At 44.9% G+C, this 16308-nt stretch overlaps 1 protein-coding gene across 1 annotated transcript in view; it reads right to left on the bottom strand.

Moving 5' to 3' along the window:
• Galntl6 (polypeptide N-acetylgalactosaminyltransferase like 6) overlaps positions 1-16308 on the bottom strand; it is a 1076513-nt gene that overhangs the window by 25423 nt on the left and 1034782 nt on the right. Inside the window, exon 10 of the mRNA XM_076553306.1 lies at positions 1998-2114. Coding sequence (XP_076409421.1) covers positions 1998-2114 — 117 coding nt within the window. The remainder of the gene's footprint in view (positions 1-1997; positions 2115-16308) is intronic.

Genomic DNA, 16308 nt, shown 5'->3' with positions numbered 1-16308 from the left:
GGACTTGAACCACTCCTTAAGGACCTTAGGCTGGGGAGGGTCATTGCTCAGTGGGTTCACTTTTGTCAAGATTCTTCTGTGCGGAATGTGTGCATAAGCTAATGACCCTCTCCAAAGCACAAGGGTGCTCCAGCTGAGCCCCCTCCTGGCCAGTATCCAGGGCAGACATGGAGGAATAATACAGCTGGAGCAGGGCAGTCAGGCCAGCAGAGAATGTGCTCCATTACTCTGGTTGTCTTCCCAAGACAGTTATTGTGGTCCATTCTGAGAAACAGAGAGCACCGTGAGAGCACACTGCCCGGACTGCAGGCGTTCTCTTCTGCAGAGGGAAGCAGGCTGGGGAAAGGCCTCAGCTGTGAGCATCAGCTGGTTTTCTCTGTCACTTTGACAATAGCTGTGGATACTTGTGGAATCTGTGTGGTCCATCCCGTACTTCCTACTTGAAAGAGTTCATTATTCAAAGTTGAAAGACCAAAGGGGCCTGCAGTCCTCAACGCTCACTGTCCTTTCTCTTTCACAGATGACACAATTCCAGGAGAGACCCTTCCCGAAGATTTTCAGGCTCTAAGTTGGATTGGAAATCACACTTTTCTTTAGCCGGAGCTGCGCTGAAATGTCTTTCGGCCAAAGCCATGCATCGTCTGAAAACATTCTCTGAAGTCTATGTTGGGATGCTCCTGCCTCGGTTGCCCTTCACAGGCATGACTAAAAACTACTATTGCAACAAGAGGGCCATGCATTACTTTAATGCACAGCCAGAAGGGAAAAGTAAGGTTAGATGCACTCTCAAGCACAAAACAGAGCCCTTGATGAAAAGATTTTGCTGGATGAATACCCCAGCATTCTCCAGGTTTGTCTTGAAAACTGCTGCTCTGGTGAAGACAGTAAGATAAGGTCACACCGAATGAGTCTACTACCTCCATTTAAAAAAAATTAGTGTTTCAGAGTTAGTATGCCAGGGGCTGGAGAGAGGGTTCAGTGGGCAAGATGTCTTCTTGCACCATCACAAGGGCCAGAGTGTGGATCCCAGAGTCCTACACAGGCCTGTGCCTGGGACCCCAGCTCCGAGGGAGTGGGGAAGAGACAGGAAAGTGCTAGGGCTTGTTGACTTCCAGCCTAGGGAGGAAATACAAGCCCCAGAATCAGGGGGAGACCCTCCGAAGCATGGGTGGAATGGACCGGAGGAGGAAATGCCATGCCTTCTTCTGACCTCGCTGCGTGTGCATAGGTGTGTGCACCCACACGAGCACACGTGCACGCACGTACAAACAAATAAAGGTGAGTACACAAAAATCATGGGCTTCATTGTGACATTTCTGAACAGACTTTTTTTTTCCCCTCAGAGCTGAGGACCAAGCCCGGGGGGGCCTTGAGTTCGCTAGGCAAGCGCTCTACCACTGAGCTAAATCCCTAACCGGTCGCCGTGTGTGTGTGTGTGTGTGTGTGTGTGTGTGTGTGTGTGTGTGTGTGTGAGTGTATGGGGGGGGTGCCTGTGTGCATGCATGGGCATGCTCACATGAGTGTTGAGATCAGGGGACAATGTCAAGTATCATTCCTCAGCTGCTGTCTACATTTGGATGGCTCTTACTGGCCTGGAGCTCACCACATGGGCTAGGCTAATTGCCTAGCGATCCCCATTGATCTGCCTGCCTCTGCCTCCCCAGACCGGGGGATTACCAGCACATGCCAGCATGCTCAGCCTTGAAAATACAGGTTCTGGAAGACCAAACTCCAGCTCTCACACGTGCAAGGCTTGCACTTCCCTGGCTGAGCTATCACACCAATCCTCACTCCGGTCCGTTATCTTGGTTGAATATCACAGTTCCTCTGACGAGGGGCAGAAGCAGAGACAGACCAGGCTCAACCAACTACGGGTCTGGTTGGTGACAAACTTCGCCCAAGCCCCAAATGCACCACCCAGAGACTTCTTCCCATCCCGTCCTTCCCTGCCCTTCTCAGCTCCCCGCTAGCCTCCGCTCCCACGATTTCTGACTCACCTGCTCATGAGACCACGTCCTTTCGGAGCCGTCTTTGACGCAGATGTCCAGCCTCAGCTCCGTCCCCGTGGCTCCGTGCTTGCTGTCCACGCACAAGTTGGCCGCCACGTTCCGAATCTGTGGCAGGAAGAACACATCCAGCGTGAGGCTGTGTCGCCGACCCCTGCCAATCCCCGGGGTTGATAAAGGTTTCCCTCAGTCTGTCTTTATTGATGACCTGACTAGAAAGACACCTTGAATTTACACGCAGTGTGTCGAGGACTCGAAAAATGAGGACACAACATACAACATAGTCTATGTGAAAGAACATGACATAATCAAAAGATAAAATTATGATTGGTGGCCATGAAGTGACTCTTTGATTATGTGACTGAGGGAGTGGCGTAGAGCCCTGACCTCTATAATGAGAGTATTTTCTTATTCAGGTAGTGCTTGACGTGGAATTTTAAGCACCTCTACCATTACCCTCCCAGTGGGGAGAGAATCCCAGGCGGGTGTTACAGGTGAGGTGTATGGTTAAGGAAAGGGGTCCTCCAGCATGGCACAGTTCTGGGCAGGTTACGGTGACCTCAGGTTCCAGTTCGGCTGCAAGTGGCTGTTGTCATAGGCTAGCGTTTCTCCTGGGTGGTAAATTAGATCCTAGTGGATTAGCTCTACTGGCTGAAGATCATGTCCACATTTCATAGTACCGTTCTTTCCAATTATTCTGTTAATGCTAAATAGGTAGGGGTAAGGAAAGGGGAACTAGTGAAAAAATATCAAGAGCGGAAACAGCGAGAGAAGTGGAGTCTGGACGGGGACAGATCTTCTGTTGTTTCCTTCTGCCTGGAGCGTCCGTCTACCAATCCTCTGCTGCCATTATCAACATAGCCTGTAGTAGGGCTGGATATCAGATACAGTTTGTGATTGTGTGTGTGTGTGTGTGTGTGTGTGTGTGTGTGTGTGTGTGTGTAGGCTACATAAGCCCTGCTACCTCAGGCCTTCAAGGTAGTCCCGAATCATTATCTCTTGGTGTGTTTAAACATGGAAAAAGATTAGGATGCACTCAACGTTTGCTTATGCTCTGATTCTTTTGCCTGGAATGAGTAGATAAGTAAGATCACCCAACCAGGGCCCGTTCATATGGGAATCAGACAATGAAATAGAGCAGAGGTTGTGAACATCCTGGGAATTGTGAAAGGACCCAATGACACCAGGATGGATATAACACAGAGGGAGCTCTCTCAGGGTTCATGTACTCATTCCAGGAGTACAGGTGGGTTACTGTCCTTCAGGAGGGGACAGAAGCAGCGTTCATTTCCTTATTCAGAGAAGCTGGCAAGTGGTCTACCAACTGCTACAGGACATCTGATGAGGTCTCTGACTCCTGTGTTAGGGCTATGTGAAAGAAAGCAATTTTTTTTTGTCCAACATGGAATCCAGGGGCCAGCGATGGATCCCCACCTCCGGTACAAACCGCCCAGCAGTTCAGCATCTGCAGGTGGGTGTGGACAAGAATCCTTCTCTTCATTTTCCTGAGATCCACCACTCGAGCTTGAATCAGGGAAATTGCTTGCCAACCCCTTGCAAGCCAATTGCATCCTCTTCTTGGTTACGGGGAGATCCAGCGGTTCACGAGAGTAACCTTGAGTGCTCATCAGACTACAGCTGACTGGTCATCACTTAAAGGAAATCTTAGCTTCATCTTTCCGAAACAAGGACGAGGGGGGACCTTTCTTTTGTGATTTTGAAAGGGGGAGGGGCAAGAGGGGAAGAAAAGCCTTTTATAAATCCACTTGTCATCACGTGTGTGATAAGGCACACACGTGCCTCTTTAGTAAACTAGGAACACGCAGAGTTAGATTTCACTGTTGCTGTCATCTTTGTGCGTGTGCGTGTGCGTGCGTGCGTGCGTGCGTGTGTGTGTGTGTGTGTGTGTGTGTGTGTCTTGCTTTATATCTCAGACCATCCTGGAACTTCTGATCCTCTTGCTTCAGCCATCCCTACTGTGTCCGGTATGCTATTCCTGTCCGGAGCCTGGCCCCCTCTGAAAAGCTTCAGTTTTATCTCCTCCTCTGGGTCCCGTATGTCACCTTTCTGAAGCTGTCTATCACCAGCACAACAGCCTAGTAGCACTCTTGAGAAGCCTGTCTTTTCACCGCCGGGCCCTGCAATCCCCTGGCACAGTCTCGTTAGAGAAGGGTTTTCAATGCGTACGCGGACATCACGTTCATGGCGCGGCTCTTCCCTCTATAAGGCAATCTAGGAGCCCCAAACCACGTGTACGAGGGGGAAAACAGCTGTCTGTGCATTTGTAACCACTTTACCGCAGAAGGAGAGGCTATCCCACAGGGTTAGCGCTGGAGCTGGCCCATCTGCGGGATGCTGCTCTTAGAAAAGGAGAAAGGAGATAGCATCCCAAGCTAGTGATATTAGTGGTGACTCTGCCAACATGACCAACCCTCCCAGAGAGCTTCGCTTTGTCTCCCAAAGTTAAGAGCCCCAAAGGTCTCTGGCAGGGATGGGGGACCCCATTTTCTAAGCTCTCGAATCTTCTAAATTCTCACTCAAATGGCAGCTGTGTCGACAACGGAGTAAACTGCTTTGCGAGCCAAATTTCAGGTTTCAAAGGCGTAATTGTCTACATCTGTGTAAATTTCAGCACCAAGCTGTGCCAGAGAGGCAATGCTGGGAGTTCAGGACAGGACACGGTAGACAGCTGGGACGAGATGAACAGCCGGCCATGCGCGCTTCCTTCTTTCCCTTTGTCTGTGTGGAGCATGCATTCTGAATCTCTCCCTTTACTCACAAGCACAGCTCCATCAAAAGAAGAAGGGGAGCAGGATTCCAACAGAAGAAAGGTGTAAAGACTGGAGGCATTAGTATTTACAAATGATTTTATTTGGTCTGGGCTCTACACTGTGTCTGCAAATAAGGCAGTTTATACACACACACACACACACACACACACACACACACACACACACACACACACCCTCAAATCTAGGACACCAGCTATTGCATAAATCTGTAAGAGAGGACATCACTTTCAGGCTTCAATCCTTTGCTGCTGCCCAGTTCCAGGGCTTGACATCATTAAATTGCATCCAGGGATCTGGAGGAGGCTAAGCAGGATTAGAAAAAGTGAAGTAGTGCTCGACTAGGCAGGGGTAGGAGGAAGGTGAAGTCAGGGAGAAGGAACCATGATGGATGCCAGGAGCGCAGAAATATGGTCCCTTTGGGTAAGGGTTAGGAAAGGGCAGAGAGTAAAGGTGCTTGTTGGGTATACAAGAAGAGTCAGGTTCAAGTTCAACAAACATTCATTCTCCCACCTGGGAAGCTTTGAGGGAATCTCACTCTGTGCAGTGATTGCCTACATGTCCAGGTCCCATCCTCAGTACCAAATATGGTGGCACACATCTGTAATTCCAGCACTCCAGAGGTGGAGGCAGGCACACCTGCTGTAATTCCGGGAGGCAGAAGGAGGAGGATCAGAAGGGCAAAGTCTATCAAATTATTGAGTTTGAGGAACATCATGGAATACTAGAGATCTTGTCTTAAAAACAAAATGAGCTAAAACCCAAATGAGATAAAAGAGAGATCTGTATATGGTGGTATATGTCTTCAGCTCCAGAATCAGAAGGAAACAGAGCTCTGTGAATTTGAGGCTAGCCAAAGCTACATTGTGAGTCCTTGTTGTGAAGGAGGAGGGGGAATTAGAAGAGGAATAATAATAATAATAATAATAATAATGATGATGATGATAAGGGGAGGGAGAAGGAGAAGGAGAGGAAGAAGAGGGGAAGGAGAAAGGGAGAAGGAGAAGAGGACGAGAGGAAAAGAGAAGGGAGAAGTGGAGCAGAGAGGAGGAATGTAGAAAAATATCAAGTAATGAAGTGATTCATAGATGTAGAATTGGCCACCCATTTGTAAATTGTATTTATTTATTTATTTTTGCCAATTTGCCAAGTGGATGTTAGGTTAGACAAAAATGCTAGGCTTAACAAACAAGAACCATGGTTTGTTAATTACTCCTAATAGCATTGGGGCCTTCTAAATGAAATAGTAGATTCATCACTCACTCAACTAATAAGTACCTGCTGTGTCCAGGCCATAGATACCGGTCACAGAGAAGAGAGAAGAGGAAGAATCCGTCTCCTCTGTGCTGGAGCCCAGAGTATAGTCAGGACATTAGCAAGCACGTGCAAGGAAGGGAGGCCCGAACCTCCCAGCATTTCTAGCTGCAAATTTTAAATATGTTCCTCTTCATGGAGTATGGGTGAATTGGCAAGTGTTCTGGCTAGTTGAGAGGCATTTCCTCAATTCGTGATTGATGGTAGAGGACCCAGCCCATTGTGGGTGGTGCCATCCCTGGGCTGGTGGTCCTGGGTTCTATAAGAAAGTAGACTGAGCAAGCCATGAGGAACAAGCCAGTAAGCAGCACTCCTCCATGGCCTCTGCATCAAGCCCTGCCTGCAGCTTCTGGCCCTGTTTGAGTTCCTGTCCTCACCTCCTTCAGTGAGGAACAAGGAAGTACACGCCAAACAAACCTTCTCATTCTCAACTTGCTTTTGGTCAGTATTTCACCATAGCAACAGCAATCCAAACTAAGACAGTAAAGTAATTTTTTTTTGCATAATTAGATAGAAAAGACAGGAGTGCAGGGTGGAGAGAGAATTGAGCAGGCAGGTCTGGGCTCTGTTCATGCGATAAAAAACGAGTTTCTCCACAATCTTGGTCATACACCCCTTTGTAAAGTTCAGCTTGCCCATTCATTAAAAACAAAACAAAAACCAAAAAAACAAACAAACCCCAAAACCCCCAAAACTATGTTCTATTATATGAAAGAATTTTAAACAAAAACATTGAAAAAACCCATATCCAAGGAGTGCTTTGATATGAAAGAGGCTTTAAGAATATGGATGAAAATCCAGAGACTAAGAGAAGGAAATGGCCTCTGCTCACCAGGAGCCAATACTCCCAATGGGGAGGCATCACTGAAGCCATCTTCTCAAGAGACAACATGTTTGTCCTCCTTAGTTTTTATTGTTAACTTGACAGGATCTTGGATCATCTGGGAAGAGGGAACCTCCACAAAAGGATTACATCATTAAGATTGGCCTGAGGCCATACCTTTGAGAGCCTGATTTGATTGGTGATTTGTAACAAGAATCTTAAAAGGTTTTATCAGTTAAAAAAAAAAAAAACAACAAACAAACCCAGAGCCAGATATTGGGGTGAAAGCTGAAAGATCAGAGAAACAGAACAAGCCAGCCACGTTCTTACCTCTACAAAATCGACAGTCTCAAGAGAGCGAGTTCCTGTTTCCTCACACCTTACATACCTTTTTGTGTCCTGCCATATTACTTCCTGGGATTAGAGGCACGTGTTCTTCCCAGTACTGGGATTAAAGGCATGTGCCACCACTGCCTGGCTCTGTTTCCACTGTGGCCTTAAACTCACAGAGATCCAGATGAATCTCTGCCTCCCAAGTGATAGGATTAAGGGTGTGTTCTACCACTGTCTGGCCTCTATGTCTAATATAATGGGCGGCTCTGTCCTCTTATGCCCAGATAAGCTTTATTGGGGTGCACAATATATTACCACAGTGATTGATGTGGAAGGGCCTAGTCCATGGTGGGAGGCACCATTTCTAGGTTAGTGGACTTGGGCTGTGATGAAAGCCAGGTAAGCATGATGTATGTAGAGGGTGGGCTAGAAAGCATCATCGCTCTGCTGCTCAAGGTTCCTGCTTTGAGTTCTGGCCCTGGCTTCCATCAGCAATGGAGTGTTACCTGGGGTGTAAACTGAAATTAACCTTTTCCTCCCCGGGTTGCTTCTAGTCAGAATGTTTTATCAGAGCAACAGAAGAGCAAAGTAGAACAATGTTAGTTGAGGACGGAGGAGGAAACGACCAATTCTGAGGAAGACAGGTTGGGGCTCTTAGTAGAACCGACAGCATTGGAAGGGGTCCTGGAGGATTAGATTTCAGTCTGGAGAGTGAGGTGAGGTGACAGAAGGAAACAGTAGCCTTAGGATTTATTTAGTGAAATAAATATTGAAGTTTGAAAGTACAAGGTGTGGTGTGCATGCACGGGCGTGTGTGTGTGTGTGTGTGTGTGTGTGTGTGTGTGTGTGTGTGTGTGTGTGAACCCAGGGCCTCACAATTGCTCAACCCACACTCTATCACTGAGTTACATCCTTAGCCTTTTGTTTTTCCTTCTTGTTAAAGGTGAAAAGAAAATGTTCGTTTAGAATTGTTCAGCTGGAGGCACTTGCGATCATCCCAGTTTTGTGGGCAACTACACAACATCATCACCGGGAGCCAGTTGAACTCGGAGCTGCTGCTGTCCATCAAGCCTGGCCTTGACCACACCAGGGTCATGGATTCTCTTCCTAGCTGGGTTGATTTGGTACTTGTTGATTTCCACAATAACCACGAATGTCTTGTCTTCTGTCCGTTTCACATCTGGCTTGGGGACCAGGGGACTTTGATGAGGGCACAGTGGTCAAATAGCTTCCTCTTCAGGTGCTTGCTTGAGGACTCTGCTTCTGGAGCTGCAGCATCTGGAGTTTCCAGAAGGCCAGTAACATGTTTATTTTTATTTTGGTGGTTCGGGGTACCTTTCCTGTTCACCATCAAAGCCTTTGCCTTGATTTTGACTTGGGGGGATGTGGAGCACCCTTCTTTGTTTTTGGTGCCTTTTTGGTGAACACTGGAATGTACTTTTTAGGAAATGGCAGGACTCAGTATATATTGTTTGTCAAATGATGGAAATTGTATGAAAAGGTATTTGTAAGAATTGAACAGATGCACGCAAAAATGCTCAGGCAAGTGCCCTGTATATTGTTAAGTGGCCAGAAGATGTTGGTTGCCAGTTGTTTTTTAAATTGGCTCATTCAGGAAATGGGTGATGTCAGTCAGCTCACACACGCGATATTATGCTTTGAGCACTTCAAACACAAGGAATTTACAGCTAAACAGGTTTTGCTCCATCACCTCAGACCGGTTCTTCAGTGTGCGTCTCAGTTACTTTTGGAAATATTACTTCCGGTTGCTCCTGATCTCAGGCAACACCTTGTGTATCGTACGTCCCCATCTCCCTCCCCGCTTTACCTTAATCAACCCCTGCCTCTCTATTTAGCCCACCTACTGCACATACTTTCACTTTCCTCTCCTTTTCTCTTTCCCAGGCCTTTGAGATCTGCTTACAGACTTAAAAAATGTAGTAACACATACATAACACAAAGTTTACCTTTTTAACATTTTAAAATGTTCAATTCAGCAATAGTAATGTATTCAAGTGTTACATAATTATCATTATTATTTATTCCCAAGGAGTTCTAATTATTCAAAACAGCAACCACTAACTATAAAGCAGTAACTCCCTGCCCTTGGCCATGTCTGTTCCACTGATGATATGAATGCATGTGTCCTACGTATGTCATATCAGTTGATCACATGTATGTTCTTTTGTGTCTGGCTTATTTCACTTAGCATCATGTATTCAAGGTGTCCCTGCTGTAGCTCATGTCAAAACTTCCTTCCTTCTTAAAGCTGAATGGTATTTACACACACACACACACACACACACACACACACACACACACACACACACCATCTTTGTTTATTCATATGTTGATGGATGCTTGAGTTTTTTTTTCCACCTCTTGCCTACTCTGAATAATGCTCCAATAAACCTTGGCATACAAATCCCCGTTTGGAATTCTCCTGGCTATACACTTTGGACAACAATTGCTACCCCTATAGCAAATGATAATTCTGCACTTCACTTTTTTGAAGGGCTGCCAAATAGTTTTCCATAGAGGCTGCATATTATAGTCTTACAAATAATGTACAACAGTTCCCAATTTGCACACATCCTGCCAACACCACCTCTTCAGTACGTGTCCTGTGTGGGCATGAAGTGGCTTCTCGCTGTGGTTTTGATTTGTATTTCCCTTATGGCTAATGATTTTGAACACCATTTTATAATTATTTGTCAATCTTCTTCATAGAAAAATCTGTTCTAGCCTTTTGCTCACTTTTGAATACAGCTGCTTATATTTTTATTGTTGAGTTTTAGTATTTTGCTACATTATGAATGTCAATCTCATACCAGATATGATTTTCAAATAATCTATTCTATTCAGAGAGTTACCTTTTTACATTAATGATGGTGTGCTTGATGGACAAAAGCTCCAATTCTGATAAAGTCCAGTGTACCTAGTTTTTTCTTTGTTGCCTGTAATTGTGTGTGTGTGTATGTGTGTGTGTGTGCACACATGTGTGTATTTCACTTTTAAGAAATGGTTGCCAATCTAGTGCCATAAAGTTTCCCTCTATTTTTATTTTCATATTTATTTTATTTTATGTGTATGTGTTTTGCCTGCATGTCTGGATGTGCATTATGTATGTGCTGTTGCCTGTGGAAGCCAGAAGAGGGTGTCAGGTCCCCTGGAACTGGAGTTTTAGATGGCTGTAAGCCATCTTGTGGCTCTTCTGTAAGAGGAGCAAGTATGCCACCATCTTAATTAATTATACCTGAAACGACACTCTTTCCAAATAAGCCCATATCCTGCTGTATGAGTGAGTTTATGCTTCTATATGTTTTAGAGCCCTCGTTTGCCCCTTTACTATCCAATACATTGTTTTTTTTTTTTTTTTTTTTTTTTTTTTTTTTTTTTTTTTTTTGGTTTTTCGAGACAGGGTTTCTCTGTGTAGCTTTGCGCCTTTCCTGGAACTCGCTTTGGAGACCAGGCTGGCCTCGAACTCACAGAGATGCGCCTGGCTCTGCCTCCCGAGTGCTGGGATTAAAGGCGTGCGCCACCACCGCCCGGCATATTGTTAAATACTAAAATGCTCAAAATACTAACATGATTTCTGTTTCCTGTCTAGACCACCAACGATGAAGCCACATACAAGGAGGAAAAGTACATGACATCATTTCAGCAAAGAGTGCCAAGCAGGAGAAGCTCTCAGGCAGAATGCTGGGAAAGAGGGCACAGGCAACAGCTGGGGAAAGGCAGGGAGGAGAGCCTGAAGAAGACATGGGAAGGTCATGAGTGTCAAATTCTGTAGGAGGCGGACTGGACAGGTGGTGGGAGCACGTTATGAAGTCACCGATGACCTTTAGAGAATAGTTTCTATGGCTTGAATGGAGAGAGAAGACAGAGCGCTCAGTTGATTGGAAGAAACTGCAAGGTAAAAATTATGATCAACTACGAGAAGCTTCTCTTTCTAGAAGCTAGGTCACGAGTGGACTGATAGATGCAAGGCCAAAACAGAATGAAATTTGACAGTTATTTTTGGGGAAGGGGTGACTTGAGGCTGGAATTATCTATAAGCTATAACACAATTCATTTGAGGCTTCAAAAAACAATGAAGTACTTTGAGAAATCACAGTCTATAAGTACCAAGTAACACAAGCGCTCTAACTACCCTGACTGGACTTCTCGCTGCTTAAAATTTTGCCTGATGGCCACTGTGAATTTTCACTTCAACAGATCCATCCTGTCTCTAATTGCTCCATGCTGGTGGCATCCAACGGCTGTTGGCAGAGACCAACTATTGCCTTTCCTTGAAATGGTGCCCGTAGAGACTTACTTCCTCTCTTGCACACATTCTCTTCTGAATTTACTCTAAATGTAATTGCTTTGGCATCTCTCTCTTGCCCTGGGACTTACTAGAATGCTCATTTCAGAAGGCTGGCTTACATTATACAAGAGAAACACGAGCCCATGGCACACAGATTGCCAGGGGGCCTTCAGATTCATATAGACTCTGCTCCAAATAGGCTTTTACTGAAACCAGGTCTTGCCACTTAAAGTTAAGTATTGTATTATTAGAAAGTCATGTATAACCTCAAAATAGGAACTTTTAAAGTTATGGGTCATTTGTCAAAAACAATTCCATCTCGCTCCTCACAAAGCTAAAAGGGGAAATTTGTCTAAATAAGGGACTTCTTTGGAGGTTAAATAAGTAACTCTTCCCTGACAAAAGGAAAATAAACCAGGACAGCCTTTTTAACCCATTTTTATGCTGAACTGGATTCCCTAGCACGATCAGTTCTCTGCCTGATCTGTGCCACTACCATGCTGTGTAGTGTGTTCGCTTACATTCATACCTGCACCCTCAAGAAAGCAAGTGATTTTTCACAAGATTCTACAGCAAGTCGGTGACAGGTAAGGTTTGTATCCATGGCTTTGATTACCATTCCTGGTTTCTTGATCCCACAGATGGTAATAGTTATAACTCATTGACTAGAAAAGTCTCATTGGGGGCTGACAAATTGTGGCAAATGGCTTACTGAGCCCCAAAGGACAGATGGGGATGGCTGAAAGCTATGAGTCCTTGGGTTTCATAAAGAAGTACTCTGTCAATATTTGCATCGGAGACTGAGGCACTAAAGCAGAGTCAGAAATAAATCGCTGACACTCAGGAGGACTCTGAGGGATAGAGAGGTGACAATCAGTTCACTGAGCTTCAAGACTCACGGGGAATGTTTGGTTACTCATGAATGTCTCCATAGGTGGCAACTCAGTGATGAGAAAGGAGGCATCCTGAGAGAGAACAAGACTGGGAGAGAGAGAACCGGAAAGGAGGGAGAGGAGAGGGAGAGAGGGGAAAAAGGAGGGAGGGAGACAGGCAGAGAGACGCAGAGAGGCAGACAAACAGACACACAGAGAAAGATTGACAGACAGACACACAGAGAGGCAGACAAACAGACATACAGATACAGACTGACAGGCAGACAGAGACAGACAGACAGACAGACAGACAGACAGACAGACACACACACACACACACACACATACACACATGCTATACACAGGGGCGGGGAGAGGGAGAGAGAGGCGGAGAACTTCCCAACTTTGCATACATGTCTAGATTTTGAGACCTGGTTTTTAGAAAATGCCCTTTCTGAAAAAAAAAAAGATGGAAAAGGCAGAGTAGCAGTGATCTTATCCCAGCCTGTGTAATTCACTGCAAAAACAAAACAAAACAAAACAAACAAAACAAACAACCCCCCCTTTGGTGTTCAGCCACCACATGCACCCCACACTGCTTGTCTCTGCCTGAGTGGAAGTGTCTTCCTGTTCCTTCCCCTTCCCCTTGAAGATTAAAAAGCTTTGCCAGTTAGGACTTACTCTTTGTAAAACCAACAACGTAGAATAATTTGCATAACAATTTGAATTCTTAGAAACAGAATTCCTCTTTCAGCTTGAATTTTCTCCTTAAGGTTTGGTGTTGGAACGTCATGACGTCAGAGATGGAGGCATTTTCTTGTCTATTGTGTCCCATGTGCACCTTTGGGACAGAGGCAGAGTCCACTTGCTAATTTGGCTGAGAAAAGTCTCTTGAAGGGTCAGGTGATAATGCTTCACGTGGAAAACATGAAAGCAGATATTTTGAAAAAGCTATAAGTAGGAGTTAGGGTATTGAATGAATTTATCGGAATCCCCGTTTTCCCTGTAATCTACAGAAGTCAGATGAGGAAGTTAAAAGTGGAAAGGGAGGAGGAATAAAGAGATCTGGTGGGAAAATTTATAGCAAAAGTTTGAGAAGAACGCTGTAGAAAACTGTAGCAAACCTCACTACGAGGAAGCAGGAAGTCAGGAGAGGCATGTTCAGCAGAGAGCTATCGAAGTCTGTCAGTCTTCCTTATTGAGAAGGAAGTTGTAGACAGAATGCTTCCCAAGATGCTAGCCACGCTCCCAGAGCCTGTGTCTGGACCTTAAGCCAGGGAGGGCTGCTCTGGAGGCAAATGTACAGCAATATAGAAGTTGGCTCACATGCTACAGAGACAGTGTTTCCCCTTTCAGCCCCAAAATGTGGGGAGTCAACCACACAATGGACTGCAAGTCACAAGTGCTGGCTCTCATGTTTCCAGGATTGTCCCTTTGACAATGACATGAAAATATCTCCCTTGCCTGAACAACATCATGTTGGGCAAGTGCCTGAACATTTAACGGACAACTGAACACTTAACGTTCCTCAGATTTTGTAATCTTAACGTTCCTCAGAAGTGTAATTTTGAGAGTACAGATTCTTCTCTCAATGGTTGGACTCAACTATGCGTTTCCAGGAAATGGGACTTTCTGTTGTTCTGGCAGAATCGTTAAAAGCCACTTCTAACACGGTCCTCACTGTTAAGGTCAACAGCCATCGGCTTTGGAGATGAAGCAATTTTTAGTACTCGAGAAACTGCTTACACTAGCTATCTTGAGGATTCTTCTTTTGAATTCAGGTCGGTTGGTTGAAGTGTGGGGAGGTTTAAAACCTATCAAATATACACTTGCTAAGCTCTTGTGTAGGATTTAAGTCTGTTCATTAATGAAGGTCTACAGTCAAATTATAGGGCTGGTTCTGAGAAACACGTAGTTCCTTAATCCTGGACAGAAGGGCAACCAAGTCCCCAAGATGCCTGGCAATAAGTGGCCCTTTAAGCTTCTCTAGAGACAGTCTCTTGAACCCATTCTTGAATTTAATAGCCAGCTCTTTAGGAAGGCCAGCAAGTAGTGCTCAGCTAAAACAATTCATGGTTGAGTTTTCTATTGTAAATTTCATCACTGTTACATTCACAGAATACTTAAAGAGGTGACCTGGGTCTTGAATGCAAAAACCCATCCCAACTAAAAGAACAAAACCAGGCATTCATAAAATATTTCCCAAGAAGACCCCTTTTCTGCAATAGTTGTCTGGGAGCCTTGCTTTACTAATCTGTATCATTTCTGTTTTGTAAAGCTTTAAACTGAAGACTGTTAAAAATGTTTGCCGTCTACTTCTGTGACGTCAAACACTTGGGGACCAGCATTCCACCATTTTCTTCTATATTAAGAGACATTCATGTAAGACAGGCAAGGATAATGGATTTTGTTTCCCTAAAAAGCAAATACGCTGTGTTTTGTGATGTCAGAAATTTGACCTCAGGGCATCCACTTATGCAGCAGTTATTATAATAATTTCAAAGTACTCAACAGGTCCAGTCAGCATCCCGAGTGTTTATTGTACATTTATCTCTAATCTACACATTTTTATCTAATTTCCTTCTCACCTTTATTTCAGTGTGGTTAGTCATGTCAGATGTAATGAGCAGATAGTTTTGGGAATGAGCTGGTTGGGATTTGGCTAGAGATCGGGATGTAACCAAACAAGACTGACCGGGAGAGAGTAAGATTATTTTCCACTGAAAACAAAGCAAAATGGAATAAAGCCAACACTACAACAATACCAAACCAAACGAAGGAAGTTTCTAAGAAAGTTAATAGCAGGGCTGAAGCTACGCCTCGGTTGGTAGAGTGCTTTCCCAGTATTTCTGAGTCTCTGGGTTTGTTCCTTGGCACTATATAAACCAAGTGTGATGGCACATACCTTGCCCTTCCAGCATCAAGAGAGTGGAGGTAGGAAAATCAGAAGTTTTAGTCATCTTTGGCTACACAGAGTTCAAGACTAGCCTGAACTACACGAGCCCCTGTCTCAAAAATCCCTTTCTCTTCTGTTCCTTCCCCACCGCTCTCCCTTTCTTCCTTTTAAAATTCTTTGTGGTTTTGAGACAAGGTCTTGTTATGTAACCATTGCTGTCCCGGGACCCCCTGTGTCTCCCATTCTGGCTTACATTTATAACTGTCCTCTTACTTCCGCCTTCAGAGTGCTGGGATTATAGGTGTGGCCCACCAGGACTGGCATATTTTCTGAAGCTTCTCTGTGACTTGCAGATGACACTTTTTTTTGTCTGTGTCTTTTTTCTGTGAACACACATTGTTCAGTGTCCCTTTCTTCTACTCTGATGACATCTTCCGCTCTAAATTACTCCCCGAAGAACCTTGTTTTCAAATGCAACCAGTTGTGCGATGGGGGTACTTAACATTTCATTATGGGAATTGGGGGAATATATCATCAGTGCATTACACATGGTGCTTTCTCAGCTATCTTTTAATTGTGTGTGTGTGTGTGTGTGTGTGTGTGTGTGTGTGTGAGAGAGAGAGAGAGAGAGAGAGAGAGAGAGAGAGAGAGAGAGAGAGTCTGTATTTGTATGTATGTTGGAGAGATGGCTCACCACTTAAGAGCGCATGCTACTGTTGCAGAAGACCCAACTTTGGTTCCCAGAACCCACACCAGGCAGCTCACACTGGCCTTTAACTCCAGTTCCAGGGGATTTGTTGTCTTTTGGCCTCCACAGGCACCTGAGAGCACATGGTGCACAGAAACTCATGTAAGCAGATGCACATACAAGTGAATAAAAAGTAAATAAATATTAAAATGGATATCGATACTAACCAATTTCCTGCATGCTTCTCCCTTGGTGAGGAAGGTGAACCGGAGTGATGG

Source organism: Peromyscus maniculatus, chromosome 17 (assembly GCF_049852395.1).
Source record: "Peromyscus maniculatus bairdii isolate BWxNUB_F1_BW_parent chromosome 17, HU_Pman_BW_mat_3.1, whole genome shotgun sequence".
Classification (NCBI taxonomy): Eukaryota; Metazoa; Chordata; class Mammalia; order Rodentia; family Cricetidae; genus Peromyscus; species Peromyscus maniculatus.
Note: the sequence above shows the minus strand (reverse complement) of the source record. Positions and strands in the feature narration are given on the sequence as shown.